Genomic DNA, 25,609 nt, shown 5'->3' with positions numbered 1-25,609 from the left:
CTAAACCTTCTCCAGATTTTGTGGCACTTTCTTATTCTTCTTTTTCAGATACCGATGAATGTTCAATTGGCAATCCCTGTGGAAATGGGACGTGCACCAATGTTATTGGGAGTTTTGAATGCAACTGCAACGAAGGCTTTGAGCCAGGGCCCATGATGAATTGTGAAGGCAAGTGATACTTTTCTTTAGTATTATTTCTTCTTGATATAGAAAGGGCTTTTCATGTCTCAGCTTTTATTTATACTATTCTGACGTTCTATTGATGATTATATTCATCACAAACATATTTTTCTTTATCTCAGTGAGCATAGTTACAAAAGCTACTTTAAAGCCCTTGTCTGATAATTCCAGCATCTTGGTCCTCTCAGAGTTGGCGTCAGTTGCTTATCTTTTCCCTTGAGATTGGGTCACATTTTCCTGGTTCCTAAGTAATTTTGGATTATGCCCTGGATATTGTGAATGATGTCTTCTGGAATCAGTTATATTATTTTGAAGAATATTGACGCTTTTGTCTTAGCAGGCAGTTAACTTGGATAAACATAAAAGTGGACTGTCAGGCCTATGGAAGACAATGGTTCAGATTTCAGTTCTGTTCTTTAAACCCTAGTGGCTAGCTTCTTTGATTTTGGCCTACACATGCATGGTTAAGTCAGCAACTTGGGCTGCGTTTGTGCAAAAAAATGAAAAAGGTATTTCTCTACCTCTGGTCCTCTCATTTCCGGGATTCCTCCTCATTCTTCAGCAGCCTTGGTTGCCCCAAGGCTCCCTTCCCTGAATCCTCCTGGACAGAAGCTCAGAAAGGTTCTACTGAAGATTTAGCTGCCAGGTGCTGCTGTCAGGACTGGTGCTATCCACAGGAAAAAAAAATTTGAGAACCTATTCTTTGCCTGTTGTTTGCTGACTTTCAGTTCACCACTAAAAACCACTTGAGGTGTTGCTTTTGTATTTTTTTCAGAGTTTATAGTTGTTATTTGTTGGAGGATGAGTTAGGTGCAAATACATCAGTGTTTATTTGAGCAAGTAATTAGAACTCTAGGCTGAGCACATGCCTACCTGTTTTCTTGATCAGATATCAATGAGTGTGCCCAGAACCCACTGCTGTGTGCTTTCCGCTGCATGAACACCTTCGGGTCCTACGAATGCACATGCCCGATTGGCTATGCCCTCAGGGAAGACCAGAAGATGTGCAAAGGTAAGGCCACAGACAGGGGAGTAGTTAGCACTTTATTTGCCATGCAGGAAATATATTTTAATGAGTTTATGGTTCTCAGCTGTCTTCTTCTAGAGCTTTAGAGAAATGTATCTGACAACATTGCTGGTAGATTTCCATATCTAGATAACAAGATACTTGATGGTCTGTCCAGTGAAGTCAAAAATAAGATGTCACACTCCTGAGGTCTTATTAAAGCAAAGATAGCCCTTTCCTGAACTTATCTTTAGGACCAATGCTGAAATTTTATAAATCTAGAATACAGCCAACGGTTGAAAAAGACTGGGCTCCTCCTTTCTCTGTTACATAATAAGAGCCAGAAGACCAAAATAATGACTTAAAAATACTAAACAATAGCCTGTTCCTGAAAATTTCTTACTTCTATGTTTTTCCTGTTAAAAATATTTTATAGACCTGGATGAATGTGCTGAAGGGCTACATGACTGTGAATCTAGGGGCATGATGTGTAAGAATCTGATTGGCACCTTCATGTGCATCTGCCCGCCTGGGATGACCCGAAGGCCTGATGGAGAAGGCTGTGTAGGTAAGGCTTTATGGGATGGTGTCTTTTTATTTAATACTTCTACTCCAAGACAGATTTACAGCGCTATTCCCAAATCATCCTAACTGCAAGCCAGCTATTTTCCAGCTGTTTCAAGGCTGTGCTATATAGCTAGATTTCTTCGATCTCAGGGTCCATGCTAATACAGTAGGTTCTGGATAATACAATGGAGATTATGCTTGTCCTAGAATATATGCCCTCTTGTTTATCATAATTCTCTGTCTTGTAAATCTAAATCATTAAATTTAGAAGTGTGGAAAAAAACTCCTTGAAACAATGCTACTTACTTATGTAGCAAAATTAAAAGTATGAGTTAATATTCTCGCTTTTGTATCACTCCATGAATGAGGAGAGTAATGAGGCAGGTAATCTCCAGAACTCTGTTACAGGCTGGGTATTTCTGTGACTTAGCCATATTTTTTAATGTTTTTGGACCTCAGTTAATTCATCTATAAAGGGAGGAGGTAGGGCTGGGGCTCTAACATCACCTCAGGAATTTGAAATGTTATGATTTTATGATGAGCACTGAAGTATCACACCGTGTAAGCTGGTCATGGCCACCCCATCCAGTATCTCAGCACTTATTCCCTAAAGTGTTGTCTCCTGAGGCACTGCAGCCCACGACAGAGTCTTCCTCCTTCTTGAGAATAAGTGTCTCCCCTTCTTTAATTAAGAATCTGCTGTGCTCCCTTTTTAACCTCCAATACCTGGAAAAATGTGGATATTTTTGGAGGAACATTTGAAGATTACTAATAATTTCTTATTTGGGAAAAAATAACATAATAATAGTATTTCTTAAAATAAATCTATTAGTGATTGCCTGGTGCTAAGAGTCAGAATGGAGAGTGGCTGTAAACGGTTGCTGGGGATCCTTTTGGGAAATGGAAACGTTTTAAAACTGGATTGTGGCAATGACTGTACGACTCCAGAATTTACTAAAAATCACTGAATTGTACACTTAAAAATGGAAATTTTATAGCCAGTAAATAATACCTCAGTAAAGTTGTTTTTAAAAATGAATCTACCATAGGAAAAGAAACATGAGGATGTCCACTAAATTTTGGTTGTAGTAACAACCAAAAAAAAAAAAAAAAAAAAGAGTAGGAAACAACCTAAATGCCCATCACAGGACGACAGCTAAATAAATGTGGCATGGCAATGCTATGAAACCTTACAGAGCAGTTAAAAGGAATAAAATAGATATGTGTATGTACTGAAGTAAAAATAACTCTAAATATTTGGTTACAGAATAATATATACAATGTGTCATATTTAAAAGAAAATTGTAAATCATACAATATTTTTTCTGTAGGTACATATGCAAGCCAGTAAATACACAGGAAAAGATTTATTTATTTATTTATTTTTAACCATTAATTCTTTATTTTTGTGTTTATATTGCAACATCATATTGGAATACAAAAGCTTTTCCCCAAGGCCAGCATGCTTTCTTCCACAACAAATTACACTCCAGGTTCTCACTATTGATAACATATATTTAGTTACAAGATGTGCATGCAAAAGCAAAATATGATTTGTGTGACTTAATGCATTGTGAATATTTAATAAATTTGGTGTAATGAATATTATTAGGAGAGAAAAATGATTTGAAAGTAGTAAGATTGATGATATAACACGAATCAAGAGGGATATAAGGTAATTATATCATTTTACTGTATTCAGCAACCAGAAAAATCTGAAGTTTAGCTATCAAACTGGAAAAATGTGGCGTATTATTTTCTCTGCAAATAGCCAAATAGATTAAAAATTAAAAGACTCTATTAGGTTCATTATACAATATGCAAACTGTAAGGTATTATTAATCTTTGCTATCGTTACTAGGTTTCTGTGGCAACTTGGAAAATCTTATGCTCAAGAGAAATTTCCCAACATTTGTTTGCACTGTCAGGAAAATTTTTAAAAAAGAAAGAAAATAAATCTAAGATTTGTAGCAATCAGGTCTTTTTAGATATGTTTCAGTTATACATTTTGAATTACAAAAAACATAACATTAAAGCAGACAAGATCCAGATGGATGCTAAAATTAGTGGGCAAAAATTTAAGAGAAAAAGGATATAAACACCAATTCGTAGAAAAAGAATTACATCCAGGGACGCTATTAGAGGTTACTGGTCTGAAGTGAATTCAACTGTATGTGTCAATTTTATTTTTTTACAAAAGAGTGAATTCCTGAATTACATATGTAATATTAAATTAATTTTTAAATGTCTGCAACAACCCATCAGATTATAATTGGATTTCATAGTTTCTTTTAATCTAATAGATATTTCATTCGAAATCCACTACTTAATAAAGTTAAAATAGATCACCTTAGAGGTTTGGTTATGCAGTGGTTCTTTCAAAAACACTGTTTTTCTAAGATCTGAAAACACTGTTCTTACAAGATCTGAAAACCAAGTTAAACCTAGACTCCTAAGTCATGTTTATAGAGTAATATATGTTTCTCAAAGTGTATGAAAGGGTAGAAATAACGTGTATGGAAGACACTGTTACAATTCTGACTTCTTCTTATGCGTGAGATCCGTTGTAATTTTTTTTTTTTTTTTTTGGTTGCATTGGGTCTTTGTTGCTGCGTGTGAGCTTTCTCTAGTTGCGGCCAGTGGGAGCTACTCTTCGTTGCAGTGCGCGGGCTTCTCATTGCGGTGGCTTCTCTGTTGCAGAGCACAGGCTCTAGGCACGCAGGCTTCAGTAGTTGCAGCACGTGGGCTCAGTAGTTGCAGCATGCAGGCTTCAGTAGTTGTGGCGCACAGGCTTAGTTGCTCTACGGCATGTGAGATCTTCCCAGACCAGGGATCGAACCCATGTTCCCTGCAATTGACAGGGGGATTCTTAACCACTGCATCACCAAGGAAGTCCCCATTGTAATTTCTTTTTGTCAAGTTATCTCAGGGATTCTCAGTGCCAAAGGTGTGAAAGCAAAAGTAATCCAAGACTTTAAGATACATCAAGTTATCTTTCAAGTATAAAAGCTGTACTATATATCATCAAACATGGCCGAACTCACTCAGTATATCCAACAAAAACCCTTCTTGAAAAAAGTAATTCAAATCAGACAACTAAAATACTAATCAAAATAAAGGTATCAACATTAGGGACAGGATGAGATAAAGAAGGTAGACCTTGAACCCTCAGATTCTAGAAATAAGAAACACTGTACAATTTTTTAAATCCATAACTCAGTTTAATACTTTTGCGTATACTTTAAAACTTATGCAATAAGTTTCCTAAAAGAAAAAATATATATCTTTAACAAGAAACATCACAGTGAGTTTCAGAACAATAAGAGCAAGTGAAAATCCTTAAAGCTTCCAAGAGAGCAAAACCAGATTCCCTACAAATGAACCTTGATACTGGGTAAAAGAAAACAGTGGAGCATCAATATTTTCAAAACATTCGAAGGAAAAATAATTTTGAACTAAAATTTTATATCCAATCTAGTGATAAAGCAAACAAAAATATGGCATTGTCAGAAATGTGTTGTAGAATATTTATCACCCACATACCCTCTCTGAAATGATTACCAAATTATATTCCAATATATTTTTTAAAGTTAATTCAAGAGGAAGTAGTAGTATACGTGAAGCAATGGTAAGCCAAGAAACCAGTAACCCTTATTATGTGGTTTAAATAGATGCTGGTGGTCCATAAAAACAAAAACATAACAAACCAAAATTTCTCGACCACATCAACATGGCAGGTGACACAGGGAGAGGAGAGAAAGAAGTCATACCAAGGTACTCGTTATGGTCAGAAGCTTTTGAAACAGATACCTCTTGATATTAATAGAAAAAGATTCATTAAAGTGTATGTTGAAGTTGTTTCATGGTTACCACTGGAAGAATAGAAGATTACAACTTCCAGACATGAGTTAGGGATGAGAGGAGGGCAGAGAAAACTAGACTGATCGAAGAAATATTGAGAGAAGGGGGCAATAGCATGGTAAATATAAAATAATATAAAATGGCAGGCAAGAGTCCAAACATATCAGTTTGGAAATAGTTCAAATTTCTGTTAAAAGGCAAATGTACTTTTAAAAATTCTTTTACAATGCAGCTTGGTGCTTTTTACAAGAAACGTACCAAATCAAAATGTGAGCTAGATTGAAAATAAAGGGGTAGGACAAGATATTCAAGGCAAATGCTAATAAAAAGCAAGCACATGCAAAATAAATATTAACAGATTGATGATTGAAAAGTATAGACATGAAGGGAGCAATTAATCAGAAGGATTTAATTGTCATGAGTTCTCATGCTTCTGACAACATTGATTTGAAAAATACCTCAAACAAAATATACAAAATATCAAATAAACACAATAAGTAAGTATATAGGGATTTTAATAAAACAATTTTGCTCTAATATATTTATTTATTTATCACCAATCAAAAGAGCAGTACGGCCTAAATTCCTTCTTCCATTAGCCGCCCTTAACACACTGCTCCACTCCTGTGATTTTACTCAAAGGCAGTCTAGGAACTTGTCCTTTATCCATGGCATAAGTGCCCTTTTACCCTACTCTCCACCTCTCCCTAACACCTACCCCCCCCTCCCGCCCTCAGCCTCTCTCTCATATCACATAAATTGGCATCCTCTTCCCCAAAGTTCTTTTTCTCCTTGTCAGTAATCCCTTTTGGAGGCCAATTTTCTTATTCTCCATCAAATATCACCTCTTCCCCGAAAAGAGGAAGAGGAAAAGAAAGAAAGGGAAAAAAACACTTTGTTAACCAAGAACCCATCTTGGAAGGACGAGGTATATTTAAAAATAAATTAGTATTCTATCATATTAGTATTTTGGTGAGGAAGTTTTAAGTATGATATAACCCATTAGAAGATAAACTTGTAAATTACAATTTTATAGTCTACTCATGATTCACATTATTTGCTTTTCTAAAGATGAAAATGAATGCAGGACCAAGCCAGGAATCTGTGAAAATGGGCGTTGCGTTAACACTATTGGGAGCTATAGGTGCGAGTGTAATGAAGGCTTTCAGTCAAGCTCTTCAGGCACTGAATGCCTTGGTAAGTTGATAAACGAGTATATTTTACTTGGTAAATGAAACATCTGTTTTGTGACATCATCACAGAAGAGTTCTACATATGTATCCTTGTCTGCTAAACAGATTCCCCAATCTGAGTAATAATCCACATACCTCTTCCTTAAAGGTAGACATCTATTAAAATGACATATTTGTATATGTATGTGTTGTACCTACGTCTGTGCTTAATGTAAATAACCATCTTAAATGGTCTTTCCAAAATTAAGATTAATTAAGCTCTATGGAAAATGTGACTTTAGTAAAACTTACATCAGGGGATGATTTAATTCCAAAAGAAAATATTTGCTATGTAAGGTAAGCTTTGCTGTATTAATGATATTAAAGAATATGCCACATTTCAAAAATGCAGTGAAAGTTGATTTTTATTTTATGATACAGGAAAATGTTTTACAAAATATTTTCTTTTGGAAAATATCAGTCTCAGACATTTTAATGATAACATGCGTACATCATAAACCATTTTAGTTAATTATGAGCAGGTGTAAAAGTATGGAGTGGTACAATTTAAGGCAAACAGAGAACTAGCACTCATCACTGGATTTGGTGCAAAAATAGAACATTTCAACTACATCAGATTGTTCTCAAAATGCTGTCATCTGCTTCAAATCCTAGGAAATTATTAGTCAAGAAATTGGCTATTGTCTTAAATCTAGACCTTTTTGGAAATAGAAAAGATAACCTACAGAAAAAGTGTTCTTTTCTGTTCATATCATTAACAGTTCATTAGGATGTTTCTTAAAACCACATAAAAGATCTCTTTGCCTACTTATATCATTGAAATCCCTTTATTTAGAATTAAAAAACTACTTAATCCAATGTTTGAACAGTATTTTAGATGTCTAAAATACAGGAGATTAGATTGAATATGTACCAAAATTATAACATAGTCTAGAATTTGCTTTTCAAAAACAAATCCTGTTGCTCATTTGCTTATTTAAAGGGAAATAATTTTCTTTGATTTTCCTTTTATCTGGATTCTACAGGAATGGTAGTTTACTATCACTTAGCTGCAGATGAAAAAGAAGAAAAATCCCAAATCTATTTCTTAAGTATAGTTTCACTTATTATTAAATTTAATAAACTGTGTTTAGTGAAAGAACACTCCGTGAAATTAATCTCCAACAAAACTTTCTAATCATTGTCTTAAACATTGTCTTAAAAGAATATTTAGCTTTTAAGAAAGTATTTCTAAGGAGAACATTGATTGTCCTATTTAATTTGAAGACCAAGGTGTCAGTTCCTTGACATTGATGCCTATTAACTACATTCTCATTTCAGACAATCGACAGGGACTCTGCTTTGCAGAGGTATTGCAGACCATGTGTCAGATGGCATCCAGCAGCCGTAACCTTGTCACAAAGTCAGAATGCTGCTGCGATGGGGGGCGAGGCTGGGGTCACCAGTGTGAGCTCTGCCCACTTCCTGGAACTGCCCAGTACAAAAAGATATGTCCTCATGGCCCAGGATATACCACTGATGGAAGAGGTAAGGAGTTGAGGAAATTCATGCATATTATTAACACAGTGAACATTAAATCAGATTAATTTGAAGGAAGTAAAATAATAGCTAAAATATGTGTGCGTATGTTGTGGTTGTATATGCTTTTCGCTAATGCTTCAGAGACTTTGAAAGGTATAATCTTCATATTAAATCTAAAAGGCAGAATCTATTATTATTCCTATTTTAAAAGATAGAAACTGAAGCACAAAGCTTAAACGATAAATCATTTTCCCAAGATCACAGCCTTTTTAAGGGATGGACCAAGGAATGGAACATACCTGTCTAACCCCAAAGGCCATGGATAACTCCTGAACTATACTTGCTTCATTTAAATAAAGGTTACTTGTTTGTTTGTGTGTAACGCATTTGTTTGAGTGTACGCAGGGACTCATTCTGTTGGCAACATATTTACAAACCAGCAAGTCTCATAAATGATTAGTAGTTTCCATTTTTTTGGTACAATCAGTATACTAATGTCCTAAAAATATCATTTTCCTCTATTACTGTACAGATTCTCGACCCTGTGCTTGATTACTTTGCTAATGAAACCCTTTCTTCAGTCTAATACAAGTGTGAATTTAAAGCCAATCCATGGTATACTATCACAAATTCCAAATTAGTTGAACTTCAGAAGGGTAGCTTTCTAGATTCCCAAAAAATAATTCATACTTAGATTGCAGAACGAGTAGACTTCAGTGGGGCTTTCGACGTAGCCTTCCTTTTGTTTACCTCTTCCTATCACTTCAGATTCTTTTTTTTCTCTCCCTTCCATGTTGCCACTGGACTGAATGATGAAAAGGTACACCAGCACAATTACGAATGTTGGTTCTTAATGATCTGTCAATTCCTTAATTTCTCTTAGTTTCTAACCAGTTTTATTCTTGCATCTGTATTAAATGACATTTGTTTTTGCCTTGGGGTTTTTGGCGCACAGATATTGATGAATGCAAAGTTATGCCAAATCTCTGCACCAATGGTCAGTGCATCAATACCATGGGCTCCTTCCGGTGCTTCTGCAAGGTTGGCTACACCACGGACATCAGCGGAACCTCGTGTGTAGGTAAGGCGAGGCGAGGCGTCTCTGCATCTGGGTGGTTGTTTCCTACATGTCATTTACTGTCAGCAGAGTATCTTTATTATGGAGCTTTGGAACGTACATTTTGTTAAAAAATGCCATTCCTTTCAGCAGTGTGGTTCTTAATATCATAGGAGTTGTCCAAGGCCTTGTCTAGTAATGTGAGACACGGAATTGTTCAATTCATCAAAAAGTCTGTGCAATTAGGGAAACATAGAAATTATTAAAAATATATTTTCAACATTTTATGTTTAATTTAAAATGTATAAAGGCACGTTTGTTTGTCATTCTTTTAATGAAAGAATAGGACTTTTGATTGTGAAATTGTGTGTTTGCATATGGAGGGAGTGCTTTTTGCTTGTCTCATTGTGGTTTTTTTGCATAAAATATACCAATTAAGCATCATCTAAAATTTCCAGTTGCAAAGCAGTCTCAGTACAGAGACCTTCTACATTTTTACAGTCTCTTTTTCTAATTTATTTTATTGTCTCATCGACACCATTCTATGACAATTGGAGGGGGTTGGTAGCTTGCCTTTCTGAGTCTTTCCAAAGCATTTAGTTTTCATTAAAGAAAAAAAACTTTTCTCCTTCTTATTTCATCAACTTACATCAACTTGTTTTAATAACAAGCATACCTGGCATGAAAAGGTTAAGAAAAACCAAACTAAATCTTAGTAAACATTCAACTCACTTGTTTGGGCAAGAGAGTGATAGAGACTAGGCTATCAATCATGAGCTTTTAGCATTCTGTGGGCTATCAATCAATGTGTTTTATGGGGGAAATGGAGGTGATTTGCCGTCAGAGTCCTAGCAGAAAGAAGGTGGCATATTCAAATGAGGACAGTTTACAGAGACTTGTTTTTGACAAAGAGACAGTATATAAAGGTGTGGGTAGAGTGGGCAGAAACTGCAAGGGGTAATGCTGAGTGCTGGGGCTGTACCACCTCTGGGCCAAAGATAGAGGGAAAGATTGAAACTTAGAAGAGGGAAGAAGTTTTGCCCAGAGACCTGCCTTGAGAGCATCTGTGACCTCTGATCCCATCTTGCGAGGAGGGAATTGAGGAATTAAGGACCAGCCTGAAGGCAGAGGGCAGGAGAGCCTGCTAATGGTGTCTGTGCAGTTCAGCCTCCTGGGCCCGAAAACAGGGTGGACCAGGGTGAGGACTGCATCTGAAGGGGGAAGTGGGAGACTTCCAGCACAGTCTGTGATGCCGAAAGATTCTTAGGGGAGTGTCAGCTAAGAGAGGTTGAGAATTCCTGCCACATCCACGTGTCAAAGGAAAGAAACTCTAGGCTTTAAGTTTATGATTCTCAAGCTGTAAACCAAAGTACACCAATCTAAAAAAATCTAGTGTATTTTTTTGAACCCAGACAGTTGTTCCGGATATTATAATATTTGCCCAGGACACGCTCGACAGAGTAAACCGGTAAATTAATTTAGAGAAAATTGTTCTGTGCCTCATTTCTATTTTCCATTTTAAGTTGAAGAGGAAAAGAAAAAGATGAAGTGAGAATATGGAGGGAGGAAAGGGACTGGTTTTTCCTTCTAACCAATAATTTAATCCTCACATCACTTTTGCTTAGATCTTGATGAATGTTCACAGTCCCCAAAACCCTGCAACTTCATCTGCAAGAACACGGAGGGGAGTTACCAGTGCTCCTGTCCTCGGGGCTATGTCCTACAGGAGGACGGAAAGACATGCAAAGGTGAGTGAAGAGTCTGCATTCTTCTGAAAAAAGAGTCCTCTCTTTTTTCAGATTCAAAGTCAGCTAATCAGGGATGATACTGTGTGTCTCACCTTCACTAAAGCACATCTTCCTAGTGACCATTTTATGATTCATAGAAAATTCTACCAAAGGACACATGCCAGGAGGCAGAGAGAATTAAAACCCGGGTTACAGTGGTTTGCTTCTTACAGCAAACCACCCAAACTGAAAAATAAATTAAATAATACAGAAAGCTATGGTGAAGGAAGAGCCTGAACAACTAAAATAATATTTATTTTGTTGCTTATCTGAGATTTCATTTCTCTAAACTATCTTTATTACACATTTACTGCAGAAGATTGAAAATGAATAGGTAAATTTAAATTTTTGCTTACATAGTTTTAGTAGTAATTATCAAACTAAATTAGATAATTAAAAGAGCTTCAATACTATACTCATATGTTCAATTTTATAGTAAACCTCATCGGTATGAAAATAATGGACTGAGGAAATTCCTGTCTATTAAATTTTTGAAATACAGTTTATTCTCAAGAAGATGAAGTTTTATTTCCAAGAAATACCAAAAAACAAATAGAATAAAATAATAGGAAGCAATATTATACCCTTGGCTCTACTTAGTGAACCGTTATGAGTCAATTTAATTTTGCACGTTTATAGTTATTTTTATTTGAGTGCAACTGTGTGTGTGTGTTTTAAGCTTTAAAATAGTCTTGTCTGCGTCTTACATTGTGAATTTATTTAAATGTATTTTCCCATATTAAGTTCCAATCCAACCAAAATCAGATTTTGAGTTTTCTATCAGTATAGTTCAAATACTAGTTCCATTTATGACTAGAATTATAGATGCTGTGATTTTGCTTCTTCTGGTATTTATGATGGTGTTTTCATTTGGATCCTGAGAACCTGACTCAGTGTTTGTGTTAAGACCTTCATCAATTTTCAGATTCTGTTTTATTTTTGTTTAATCCCTTCTTTAATAGAAATAAGTGACCAGCCATGTACTACACTGTGCATTAAATACAAGAATTATAACCTTTGGATATTAGTTTTGAGAACAGTTCATGAACACCACTATGATTCATCCTTTCAGTTTTTTATTTTAAGAAAACTTTGTGGTATGTATCACCTTAGCCATCCTATCATTGTAGCCCATAATATTTATGCTGCTTAAGTATGTGAAAAGAAACCCCTTGCCATATGCATATGGATATCTACAAAGCTTCCAACAAAAATCTAGACAAAATACTCCTCGTGGCTTCCTGAGAAAGGAGGCAAAGCCAGATAACTCTGCTCCAATTTTCATAGGCTTCTCTTTCATTGCAGACCTTGATGAATGTCAAACCAAACAGCACAACTGCCAGTTCCTCTGTGTCAACACTCTGGGAGGTTTTACCTGTAAATGTCCACCTGGTTTCACACAGCATCACACTGCTTGTATTGGTAAGACAAAACTACAAAAGAGAAATTTTGCAAACTTTTAGTAGAAGTCTAAAACTGTACTTAAAAAATGGTAGAATAATGGCTCAGTATTTACATTAAAACCAATCCCTCATAATTACTGGTCTAAAAATGTTGTTAATAATAGATTTTTTTTCACTAGAACAATATCCAAAGGAAAAAATCCTGTATAGTCCAAGCACATGCACACGAGGTGTATTCCAGGCAATGCCTTTATATTGCATTCTAAATATAACCATGTTTGTTCAGATAAAATATGAGCAAAGACTCACTGTAATTTAGAACATGCTGGGTTTTTTTTTTTATGTTAGAAGGCACACAGGTTAAGAGACTTTGTACTATCGAAAACCATGTCCTCAATTGACCCCAAAATATGCTCTAATTTCAAATCTCTTGAAATATATTTTTTCTGACCATTTTTGCCTTTAACATGACCATGAATAATGGTATACATTTCCCGAAAATTCTGTTTTCACATCATGAAACTTAGGCTTTCATACTTCACTTTTTACTTCATGTAGTAAAATTTGAGCCATACAATAATTGGGAAGCTTGACGCTCTCCCACTTTGTGCTTTGCTAGACAACAATGAATGTGGGTCTCAGCCTTCACTTTGTGGAGCAAAAGGAATCTGTCAAAACACCCCTGGAAGTTTCAGCTGCGAATGCCAAAGAGGGTTCTCTCTTGATGCCACGGGACTGAACTGTGAAGGTGAGTTTATTTGCTCAAATATTCTTATTCTAATACAGCAAACTGTTTTCTTTTAACTTCCAAGCCACTCAATGAGCAATTGAGATCATCTCAAAAGAAAAAAAATTAACAAAATAAAACCCAGAAATTGATGTTTTTGTTCATAAATTTTCATATATCATTTTGGGGGCAGAGGAAAACCTTAATGTGATGAAACAAAAATTCTGTGAGTACAAATTGGCTTCTAAAGTAACTGTTTACCGAATTACTGATCTAAAAAAGAATTGAACTGAAAAAGAATTCTGTACCTAATTTAGTTTACAGTAGTGTATAAGTATACCAGAAAAAAATTGGATGTCTGTTCCATGATACTTGAATGTGTAAATGTTACGTGTAAGACAAAGAACGAATTATAGAGAACCGAAAAAATGTACAGAAAGCTCTGGGGAAAACTGATGACGATTTTATTTGGTCTGAGACTGCTGATTCACTCTCTTTTCTATAAAGGGCATTTCCTATAAAGTCTCTGTCACAATAGGTATTTCCTATTAAGTCCAAGGGAACATTTAAGTAGGAATAAAATAAGAATTTGCCTGTGGCCAATAAAATATTATATTGTTCTTCAGTATTTCTATTGCAAGTGCTAGCGTATGAGACAAATGTACTAGGATTGGTAGCTTTTACAAAGTGCTCATGCCAGAGATTCTGAGAGCATATACATCCCCTTTATATTTTTATATACAATTGTAATTTATGTCTTTATTGATATTAGTCACCCTTTAATTAATTATTCTTAGAAATATATGATTTTGAATTCGAGAAATATATTCAAAATTGTTAATATTCTCTAAGAATTACTCAAAGTTTTTTAATATACTCTAAGAATTATAGGACTTTTATATGTATCTAATTTTCCGCCAAGAAAAATTCAGTTTAAAAATTTTCTATTTTAATATTTTGTATTCGAAGTCATTGAGACTTTGAAAGTATTCTGAACATACAGCTGCTTGCCATGTGTGGGTTTGGCTTGCAACCATCCACATAAGATATCATTTATTAATTATCCATATAAATTTGTTACGCATACATCAGACATGCCAATTTCATTTCACTTTTTATGGGTAGGTTTCAAAGCCTCAGTTGTCATTCCAGAAGAGTATGCATGTCTGAACAAAGAAATTATTCCATATGTGTCATAATACTATATCGTGTCTAAAAATAACATATTTAGAATACTTTAAATTTGCATCTAATTAATCTTGAATGGTAATAAAATTTTTTGTGTGCAAACCATTATACTTTTTAGGTATTTCTGTAGTGCTTGTATCTTCCCAAAAATGAGGATTATATGTCAATCACTTTTGAACCTACTGGAATATATAATGCAAAGATATTTATATCATTTACCAAATAAATCATACCGTATGTAGTTAATCCATCCAAAATGCACAACATTTGTGGTTGCTATGGTTGATTTGCTGACATTAAGTTGTTATTTAGAGCACTGACGTGGCGTGGCTGGTGGATAGCATAAGAATGATGTGGTTTCTTATCTCAGAACTGTTCTCTGCCCCACCACTGATTAATAACCATGTGACTTGGAAAAATCACAGCCCCTCAGTATGTCTTGTTTGTTTGTTCCTGTGATAATAGTTACCCCAGGCTGTGTTTGGAGTTCATTTAAGAATAGTAGAAGAAAGGTTACATAAAGATCTTGCCGGGATTGTTTTTGCAGATGTTGATGAATGTGATGGAAACCATAGGTGCCAGCATGGCTGCCAGAACATCCTGGGAGGCTACAGGTGTGGCTGCCCTCAAGGATATATTCAGCATTACCAGTGGAATCAGTGTGTCGGTGAGCACTCACTTGTTACACAGCATCTGCTTTTCTCACCTTAAAGTATCTTTGAGGAAAAAGAACGAACAATAAAGACTGGCATTTCAGTGTAGCTTTAAACCCTAGAACTTAAAAACCAGTACTTAGGACTGATGCATGGGGATCCATTAAACTAGTCTCTGTACATGTGTGTATTTGAAAATATACATAATAAAAATGTTAAGTACCTGAATAGTAACTCAGCTAGAGCTTTCATAATTTTAATTTTCTGCTAGGTGTAATTCTGAGTTTCTGAAGATGGTGTCAAGAATCATCATCTTCACATGTTAAGGTCAGAGGGTTTTTATCGGTAATTTAGTATCTTTTGATTGGGGGTTGAAGGATTGCCCATCCATCGCCCTCATGTAAATCTAAAGGGATTCAGATCAACTTAATGAGCACCATTCATCTGTGCTCTCCAGTCACATATTTAATGAAGAGGCTAAAGGATTTTAAGGTAGAAAAAGTACCTAGTTACAGCAAATTCTATTGAAAACTCCATACAAAAGTGTTTATAAAATGAAATCTGTAGGCACTCAGCTCCCTTTCTTGCACTTGATAGAGTCATGGAAATTCTCCTTTTAAGGAGAGATTGATCAAAGAGAACATTACCCTCTACTTGAATGGCTGGCTAACTTAGTTAGCATACGCCTAATTTCTTGGCTCTATTTGAATGCCCCTCATAGAGGCACCATCCAACACAGTGTGACATTAGATGCTGGCACAGCAGAACAGAAAGGGGAACAGTGGTCCTGCTGAGAAACAGCGGGGTACTTCCTGTTTCTCTGTAGTCATTTAAATTACCCCACGTGTATTTCAGATCTTTTACTGTGAGCAATCCACTAAATAAATTAACCTGATTTTATCCTTGGTGATCTTCTCAAAAGAAATTTCTAATGACAGTTTAGTGAATTGAGAAAATCAAGACAAATTTCAAAGGAGGGAAAGCAACTCTGAACGTCATCGCAAGTCTGCTGTGGCCTTGTGCCAGGTTAAAGACAGATGCTTAGCCACACCACAAATAGACACTCGTGGGGGAAATGCAAAAACCACCAATGATCTAGGAGTTAAGGACAGAGTTTGAAAGGATTATCAAAATGATGAGTTAGGCAGTCAATCAAAATAACTTCATAAGCTTAGTTTACTTCTTTTCTCTTCATAGAAAAAAGAATGTCGCAGAAGTTATGCCCTGATTTATTGATTCATAAACAGAGAGAAAGTATAGGCACACTCTTCAGAACATAGGGAATGGTACTTTTTTAGATAGCTATTAAAACAGTGTGAAATGATTTTATTGTGTTGTTTATAAAATATGAGGCCCAAGCCTCTATTTGGTTAACACCACGGACTTCTTGTTTAATTCTACAGAACTTAAAGCAAAAGAATGATCCTCTAATATTTCACACGTGTCAGCTTAACTAAAATTCTTGTTTTTAAAGTGATCATGAGTGGAAATAGGAACATGTATGGAGTATCCACTCAATTTCTACGTTTTTAAGTTTCCAGGAGTTTCTGTCTGTAAGCATTTAGTGCAAAAATAGCCACACAGGCTTTCACTGAATTTGGTCTAACTTAAAGTCAGGGCTATGTGATGTATCCCAGGTCTTCTTGCTGGGATCCTTGGAATAGGCACTTAAGCAAGGCAGTCACCCCAAAGCAGCTCACGCTGGAGTCCAGCCAGAGGCCAGTGTGCCTTCTAGTCAGGAGAGACCCCCATGGGCAGAGGGATAAGTGGTTTCAAAGATGAGTTCAAAGCTCAAGATACATAAGCAGATATCCCCAACTGCAAGAATTAATTTGTTAGCTTGCTCTGCTAAAATGGACCTCTGTAAGCAGCAGGCCCCTGGTAAGTAAGATGAAGCAGGGGTTTAATTTGAAAGATTCGAGATTCTTCTGTGCAGGGTTGAGCAGTCCAGCTGGTCTCTAGTAAAATTGCTGACTTTCTTGCCTTGAACCCACAGAACACAGTTGGAATTTTAACTCAAATATATGGCAGTAAGAGAATTAAACAACCCATTGGGAACTAATAAAAGCAACAAGTTAGCAAAATAACAAGCATTATAACAAAATGCAAATCGAAAGGCCACAAATCATTTTTATCTGTCACTATGGGTATGAAATATCTTCAGTTATACATATGATTGAGGGGGGAATACAGTATGAAGTGTTTCAGACAGATTTAAGTGGGGTCCCCTTGTAAAAAGACAAAAATGTTAGTGCATCAGATAACTTAAGTAATATTAAATTGTAAACCTACAATGTTGTTAATACTACTACCAATTTAAGAAAAATGACAGTTCTTGTAAGTGTTAATAATGAAAAACGTTTTTAATTCAAATGAATACTTTCAGAAGTTTCCAGCCAGTTACCACAGAACATTTATAACATTCTGGTACGTGGACTGTACAGATTTAGGTAACATTCTCAAATATATGCAAGCATGACGATTATTCCAAATTGAAAATAAGGGAATATTATTAACATTTGCATATGGTTACTTCTAAGTATATGAAGCTTTGGGTTATGTGGTGTCAGCAACTTCTAGTTCCTTGTATGTCCTTTTCAAAATAACTTGAACATGGTTTAGCGAGGCTTGAGTCAGCTCAAAGTGGGTCTCAAACAGGAACATATTTTCAAAGTCAGATTACCTAAGCCTATAGAATTATGCTGTGATGTACGTTTATAGCATATAAACGTGAAGTCTATCCTGGTGCTTCCAGAAATTTTACCTACTTAGAAATGTTCGTGTCAGTGGTATGTTTAAAAGCAATTTATTCAACTAACTAGTTTTGCCTGGTAATTTTTCTACCTAACACAGTGTCGAATACTATATTCATAGCAGGATCATTTTGTTAAATTATAACCTAACTCACATTCTCCATTAGGAGAGAAACACCACATATAAATGTCAGATTTAATTATAAAAGCAGATGAGCCTTTGAGGCAGAATTCCAAGTCTTTCGTATGTAGAAATAAAATAGTTATATTTATGTCATAGGTAGCCTGGTTATTAAGAATTTATTCATATACTTTCTCCCCATGAAATGAAGGCTAAGAATTTGTACATATTAGGTAATCATAGCACATTTCATATCCAGTAATTAAGAATTCTACATTTGGCAGTTTGGTTTAATTCTGAAACTATAATCACGATACAGAAATGTGCCTAATAACATCAGCCCTCTCAATAACCTCTGTGCCGTAGTTAATGAAGTTTAATTTCCTGTGTGAGAGGCCTCTTCACTGAGACTGTATCTGCATCTTCTGTAATCTCTCTGAGCTCCTGCAGATAAGCACTTCCCTGTAGCTGCTGTGTCCCAAGGGTACACCTAATTGCAAATGGGCCTGTTTCCCCACATGGGCTGAACCATAGACTTGTCAGGTATTTGGTAAACAGACACACTATGCTCCAGTGCAGTCACGAGAATTTGAAAGAATTCCACAGACCAAATGTGACTGGTGCCCAGGGTGACATTTGGATTATAATAAAGCCAACAGGGGTCAAGCCACAAAATAGGTATCAACCAGATAGTTAAGAGCAAAATTGTCGTCTCCAAAGTTAAAAGCACAATCAAGCTTTGAATTTGTAAAAATGATAAGAGCAGCTGAAAGTATCAACCTGTAATTATCTTGCTGTCAGGCATTTATGGTATAATGTGAGTCATTAAACTAGTAAAACCTATGTCAGCTGATGGCTTGGTGCAAACCCATGTCAGAAGGCAAAGTCTGCACTTGATGCATTCTCAAGTGTTAAAAGTGTACAAGGTTATTGGTTCAGAATGTTCAATTAAATAATGTTTATTTCAGTTATTTTCATTTAAGGTATTTAAATTTTTTATCTGTTTTTCTTTCCATATATAGTGAAGGCTTTGGGAATTGCTGGGAGAATGGATAAAAATACAGATATAAATAGAGGCTTTTAAAAAATTGACATATAATTCACATACCATAAAATTCACCTTTTAAAATGTACAGTTCAGTGGTTTTTAGTATATTCTCTCAGCAGTGTGCAAACGTCAACACCACAACATCTTCATCCCCCTAGAAAGAAACCCCATACCCATTAGAAGTCATTCTCCATTTCTCCCTCCCCGCAACTCCTGGCAATTAGTCATCTGCTTTCTGTCTCTGTGAATCTATCTGAAGTGTAGGCTTTTGAAGTAACCTTCTGATAAGAGAATAGAAGAGTTCTTCAGTAGTCAAACTGCAAATATCTGTCCCCAGAAGCTGCCAGGGTATTCCGAAAAACCTAGTACAAACAGAATATAAAAGGGCGGGGCAAGGTTTTGTTTAAGTCATAATTTAGGGGGATTTGTTGGGTCTTGTTGTGTTTTTTTTAATTTCATGGGCTTTGCAAATCGACCATCAGGGTAAACATTTAAGAAATACGGTTCTAGAGCTATTTCCCCTGTAAAATCGTAGGTACTTTGAAACTCAGGCTCTTCTTTGCCCCACTGCCCCTACCCCTTGTAAGAGTCTCTTGCTTTATGTTCATAGATGAGAATGAGTGCTCCAATCCAAATGCCTGTGGCTCTGCTTCCTGCTACAACACCCTGGGGAGCTACAAGTGCGCCTGCCCCTCTGGGTTCTCCTTCGACCAGTTCTCCAGTGCCTGCCACGATGTGAACGAGTGCTCGTCTTCCAAGAACCCATGCAATTACGGCTGCTCCAACACGGAAGGGGGCTACCTCTGCGGCTGCCCACCTGGCTACTACAGAGTGGGACAGGGGTAAGGCCCTCCACCTCCCCGCCCACAGGAAGGCGAGCGTGGTCCAGCTCAGGCTGCCCTCCCTGTGTTCAGGCCGCCTGGCCACCCGGCACTTGGGGGGGGGGAGTTCATGGTGATTAAAAGCCCACAAGGGAAAAGCATTGATCAGGGCACTTAGGGAATGGGAGGAGGAAGCACATGGAAGAAGGCATGTGGATTACCTCCTTTGTGGTGAGCATAAGACTCAAATGTGTGTACAGGTATCACTCTCTTGCCTCTTAAAATGGCCTGAGTGGATTCAGTTGGATCCCTCAAGGCCAGAGACAAGCAGTTGTCTAAAAATGCTGTGGCTCACATGTTGTCAGAGACACCTGAGTTAAGTACAAATGGAAATGGCTTCATCCCAGATTCTTCTGTGAATTTTGGCAGGTGCCAGCTCCATGCTCCCCGAGGAAGGAGTTGTTTCTCTCTTTGCTCATCTGGTTTTTTGTTGCACAGAGAGGATGCGCCTGGTTGGTGTGACACTGTCTCCACAAGGCTGGGTTCCCTCCAGCTAGTCGCACTTTCCCAAGTGCAGCTGTCTCAAGTCCTATCAGCTGCAGATGAGGTTCTGGCCACCTGCATCCTTCCTTCAAGGAAGTCAGTGCTCAACAGCATAGAAGATAAGAGTTCAGGAGTCAGTCAGGGTCACCCTCCTCAGAAGGAGCAGTGTGTGAGTCAGACACTGAGGGTCGTGGACTAGTATGTCCACTGTGGGTACATAATAATGCTTGAAACAAAAGTCGTGGTGTAGACAAGGGTCATTTAGAGCCAGCTCGCTGAGTCTTTCACTAACCAGAATTGGAGTTCAGAAATCTCAGTTGGTAAAGCAGAGAGCTTTGTTGTGAGCAGCAAACATAGGCTTCAGGCTTTTGAATCAAAAGAACTTCTGGGGCTTCCCTGGTGGCGCAGTGGTTGAGAGTCTGCCTGCCGATGCAGGGGACACGGGTTCGTGCCCTGGTCCGGGAAGATCCCACATGCCGTGAAGCGGCTAGGCCCATGAGGCATGGCCACTGAGCCTGCGCGTCCAGAGCCTGTGCTCCACAATGGGAGAGGCCACAACAGTGAGAGGCCCGCGTACTGCAAAAAAAAAAAAAAGAACTTCTGGCACTCTCTTTGGAAATTCATACTTAATTTTTATCTTCTTGATTTAACTACACATAGTGCTTCAGTCTAATTAGGATAGAAAATTGGGGAAACTTGGCGCTCACTCTTAGAAGAATTTTGCTGTTCAGAATAAAGGAGAATCTCATGTATTAAGTGTTGAAGAAAAGAGTTACCAAGACTATTAGGTTTTTATATTTATGATCTTAGGGTTTGCTTTGTGGGTTTCTTATTTTGGAAAAATCTCTGCTCTACCTCTGGAAAACAGTAGTCAACATTATAATGAAGTCTAACATCACCTTGCATCCTATTGCAAATAGCCACTGTGTCTCAGGAATGGGATTTAACAAAGGGCAGTACCTGTCAATGGATGCAGAAGTGGATGAAGAGAACGCTCTGTCCCCGGAAGCATGCTATGAGTGCAAAATCAATGGCTACTCTAAGAAAGACAGCAGACAGAAGAGAAGTGTTTATGAACCCAAACCCACTGCTGTGAGTAACCTCACTTTGTTTTGTCACCAGATTTTATCCATATGGAGTCACGTATATTTTGCAGTAAACTTTTATGTAGGTTTCAGCCTCAGTGAAGCTAAAACTGTCATGAAATTTATTGGCTAAATTCACGGACACACTATGTCAGAGACAAGTAAATTAAAATTAGAGGCATTTTTAGCTCAAAACACAAGGACTGGGGGACTTTAAGATTCACAGTTTCAGATCATATGTTTTCATTTTTTTGATTTGTGCCAGAAGGCAATAATATGGCCTTCTAGGAAATAGCTATTTTGAAATGATTCAAAAACCAAAATTATTTTGAATCTGTCCAGTTCTGTTGTATACATATGTAGTGCACTGGGCTGATTTTAATTTTCAGTAGGTAAGCCAACTTGGTCTTATATTGTAATATTTATAAGACAGGTGTTCCTCCCATAAAGAGTTTATCTCCACATAACTTGTATTTTGTAAGGAGCTGAAGATCTGAATTGCCTGCTGCTGCTATGTCTTTGCTGTTCATAGTAGTTAGCAGAGTGGTTAAAGGGGCAGGCCACAGACTTCATGATTTTGAATATGTTCCCTGATCCTCCCTACTTACTACCCATGTTACATGGGCCATTTTACTTAACCTCTCTCTACCTCAATTTCTTCACCTGTGAAATGGGAATAAAAATAATTACCTCTGAAGGCTGACAAGAAGATTGAGTGATTACTGTGAAGCTCCTGGAATGGTGCCTGGCCTAAGCATCGTACGTGTTCTCCGAATAGTACCCAGTATCTGGAGATGTTTTCCCCCAGACATCAGGGAGAGTACCATCCTTGTCAGTTAGTGTTACTGCAGAATTCCCCATCAAAAAACCTAGTCTTCAACTCACTGGCTGTGTGAATTGGGCAATTTGTTTCAGTTTTCTGGGCCTCAGAAACTTATTTGTAAGACTAGATAGACTTCGCTAGCCAAAAAGTCTCTGATTCTATTTTATAATAATAAATAGGCCAGCATTACATTTACCTTGCGGAGACTGAGGTGTCTAACTGATATTTAAATATGGCAACTGAGATATTCATCAAGTATCCCAAACTACAAATCCAGAAATTCTGCTCATAAAACCTTCCCATCATAGTTCTGGGGACAGGATTTTGTCTGCACACTGATGGGGGCACTTCTGCACCACTTTTCTCAAGTTTTTGGCAGGCGCCCACTCAATGCATTGATTTTTTTTTTTTTTTTTGCCTGTCTTACTGAAATAGCATTCCTAAACCTCCCATACCTCTGACTGAGGGAGACTTGGTTCATCTGGGCCATGCCCCATTGGCTTTTTACCAAAGCTGGTTCAAACCTGAGCCCTGACGACTCTGCAGTTCCCTCCCTCTGCACTAACAGCTCCCAGCAAAGACACTCACTCACGGTTTGTGACCATAAAATCAACCTGGGCCTTCAGAGTGAAGAGCCCTCTGGGGACAGTCCCTGCTGTTAGATAACAGCTGCACTTCTCGTTTTAACTCCAGAAAAAAAAAAAATTACAGTCATTTCCTAAATTGTCTCTTGTTTATTATTAATAAGCATGATATTCCATAAACTCAACAAAAAAAACTTGAAATGTGAGTGCTCCCCATAGGCCCAGACCTGAAACTTTACCTGGATAAGGCTGAGTGAGAAGTCGTAAAGATTTACAGGGCATACTCTGTGGAATTGACCTTTTCTCCCAGCTGACAGTAAGTTACAAGCAGAGTGCAGAGGGGCAGAGATACATCGTCCTTGTGGCTGCACCCCGACAACAGGCTCCTTTCGAGTCATCTACCTGTGCTGTCGAAGGTCTTCCCACATCGTTTCCTGCTCTTTCTCCAGGTTGAACAGATCAGCCTGGAGAGTGTCGACATGGACAGCCCCGTGAAAATGAAGTTCAACCTTTCCGGCCTTGGCTCTAAGGAGCACATCCTAGAACTCATGCCCGCCATTGAGCCACTCAACAACCACATCCGCTATGTCATCTCCCAAGGGAATGACGATGGCATCTTCCGCATCCACCAAAGGAATGGGCTCAGCTACTTGCACACGGCCAAGAGGAAGCTCGTGCCTGGCACATACACACTGGAAGTCACTAGCATCCCTCTCTACAAGAAAAAGGAGCTTAAGAAACTGGAAGACAGCAATGAGGATGACTACCTCCTAGGGGAGCTCGGGGAGGCTCTCAGAATGAGGCTGCAGATTCAACTCTATTAACCCCTTGCAGACTTTGTTCCAGGCTCAAATCCCTGCACAGCCAGCCTTCAGAAGCCTCTGAGAAATCAATGACTAATTTTAAAGAGGAAAAAAAAAAAGACTTTTATTTCTTTCCTCCCTGTCTCAGACTTTAGAATGTTGACCCTCACAGGGAGTGATAATTAGACTCTGGTGTGGCCAAAGATTTGAGTACAGAGGCAACCGTGGTTACTGTATTTTCTATATAACTTCACTTTAAAATATATTAAAAAAAAAAACCTAAATATTCAAGAGATCAGCATATGGCACTAAATGCACAAAAATAATGTGAGCTTTTTTTTTCCTGTTAGCAGTCTGTAACACTTTGGGTATTTTGCTATAGTTGCTAATTAAAAAAAATATAGATGTTTATTTATTTTTAATGCAGTAATATATGGAGAAATGAACAAACTATGTAAACAAAAAGGGAAACTCACTTGTTTTTCTTTAGATTTATAAATTTGAGCTATTTCTTTTAGAGGTGCTTTTTAAAAAATTCAGTAGATTCAAGAGGTGTTTCCGTTGGTTTTCTGCCAGTCATCCAACTGGTACACATCTGATTATTTTAAAGGAAGCCTCACCGAGCTGAACGGGCAGTGTAATCAATGTGTCATTAGATCCTTTATAAAGGAGATCAAAGCCAGAGCAGCTCATTGTGATGATATTTCACATCACCAGACACACCAGGCAACAGAAGATGAAGCACACAACCACTGTAGCAAAATACCTTGACTGCTTGTGAGACCAGTAGCGTTGCAGGCCAAACCGTACTGTATTTCCTTCTCATAACCTCAAGGAAGCACATGTGCTACCCACAACACCTCATTCTTACCCAGGGCGTGCTGCATACTTGTGGTACTGTAGGCAGCTGAAGAACTGCTGTTCCTTCGGAAAGGAACACCTGGCGTTCTGTAGTGTTTGGTGCTGTCTTAGATTAATGGTGCATTTATTATGTTCAGGCTATTTCAGGATTGCCATATGTGCAAACAGATCATGCAGTACAGCCAAGGAATATATGTTGTTTTTTTTTTAAATCCAATTTTTTTAGAATTTTCATTAATACTGTAGTTATACACCATATGTCTCGTTTTATCATAGCCTATTGTGTATGAAAGATGTTTGTACAATGAATTGATGTTTAGTTTGCTTTAGTCATTTAAAAAGATATTGTACCAGGATGTGCTAATAAGAGTAAGTCCCCGCGTTCTTCTCAACCCAAGAACCTGTCCCTGGACCAGTGACCAAACCTCATATGTGAAATGGCCAAAGCACATGCAGGCTCTGGGTTGTTCCTCTCACACCTGTGCTGACCAAAGATTAGTCACCAGTTAGATCCAGTTTGGGACTTTGTTTTGTTTTCTAATAACTAAAAAAAAAACAGTGTAAATTTGTAATCAAGTGTTTATGAGGAAAAACTTATGGCTTTTGGTTTTGTTTGTTTTCGTAGGTCTGTGTATCAAATATGACACTTTTCTTGCAATAAAGCTTATTTTGGGGTAGCTTTCCGACTGAGAGTTTTATGGGACTACAACCCCTGTTTTGTTTGTGGGAGGGGCTGGGGGCTTTGCTTACAGGGACCTGTATGAAAGTACCAGAAGGAAAGCCAGGCACATTTACAAGAAACCAAGCGACTGCTGTCAAGTCTGTGACACAAAGTAGGCAGGAGTGTTCAACTGACAATTACAATGTAAGGTCATACCCAAATTGAAGGACATAGTCAAGGCAGTTAGTAGTTCACTTCTGCGTAGACTCTAAGCCTCCAAGGACCCATCTTCCTAGAGACCTCAGAATCTCTTCACTTCATCCTCACCTGTGGTTTGGGTGCCATTGTGTTAAAGCACCCTAA

General features: G+C 37.5%; 1 protein-coding gene across 1 annotated transcript in view; it reads left to right on the top strand.

Moving 5' to 3' along the window:
- Positions 1 to 25,262, top strand: part of FBN2 (fibrillin 2) — a 232,352-nt gene extending 207,090 nt beyond the window's left edge. The window contains exons 53-65 of the mRNA XM_029216913.1: positions 49 to 168; positions 1,070 to 1,192; positions 1,623 to 1,754; positions 6,686 to 6,811; positions 8,128 to 8,334; positions 9,284 to 9,409; positions 11,011 to 11,133; positions 12,478 to 12,594; positions 13,195 to 13,323; positions 15,038 to 15,157; positions 19,676 to 19,907; positions 21,350 to 21,521; positions 23,371 to 25,262. Coding sequence (XP_029072746.1) covers positions 49 to 168; positions 1,070 to 1,192; positions 1,623 to 1,754; positions 6,686 to 6,811; positions 8,128 to 8,334; positions 9,284 to 9,409; positions 11,011 to 11,133; positions 12,478 to 12,594; positions 13,195 to 13,323; positions 15,038 to 15,157; positions 19,676 to 19,907; positions 21,350 to 21,521; positions 23,371 to 23,745 — 2,102 coding nt within the window. The 3' untranslated portion in view covers positions 23,746 to 25,262. The remainder of the gene's footprint in view (positions 1 to 48; positions 169 to 1,069; positions 1,193 to 1,622; positions 1,755 to 6,685; positions 6,812 to 8,127; positions 8,335 to 9,283; positions 9,410 to 11,010; positions 11,134 to 12,477; positions 12,595 to 13,194; positions 13,324 to 15,037; positions 15,158 to 19,675; positions 19,908 to 21,349; positions 21,522 to 23,370) is intronic.
- The last annotated feature ends 347 nt before the right edge of the window (positions 25,263 to 25,609 follow it).

The sequence above is a fragment of the Monodon monoceros genome, unplaced genomic scaffold, assembly GCF_005190385.1.
Source record: "Monodon monoceros isolate NGI ecotype Baffin Bay Population unplaced genomic scaffold, NGI_Narwhal_1 Super_Scaffold_12, whole genome shotgun sequence".
NCBI classification, from domain to species: domain Eukaryota; kingdom Metazoa; phylum Chordata; class Mammalia; order Artiodactyla; family Monodontidae; genus Monodon; species Monodon monoceros.
The sequence above is the reverse complement of the archived record's forward strand: the minus strand, read 5'-3'. Positions and strand labels throughout refer to the sequence as shown.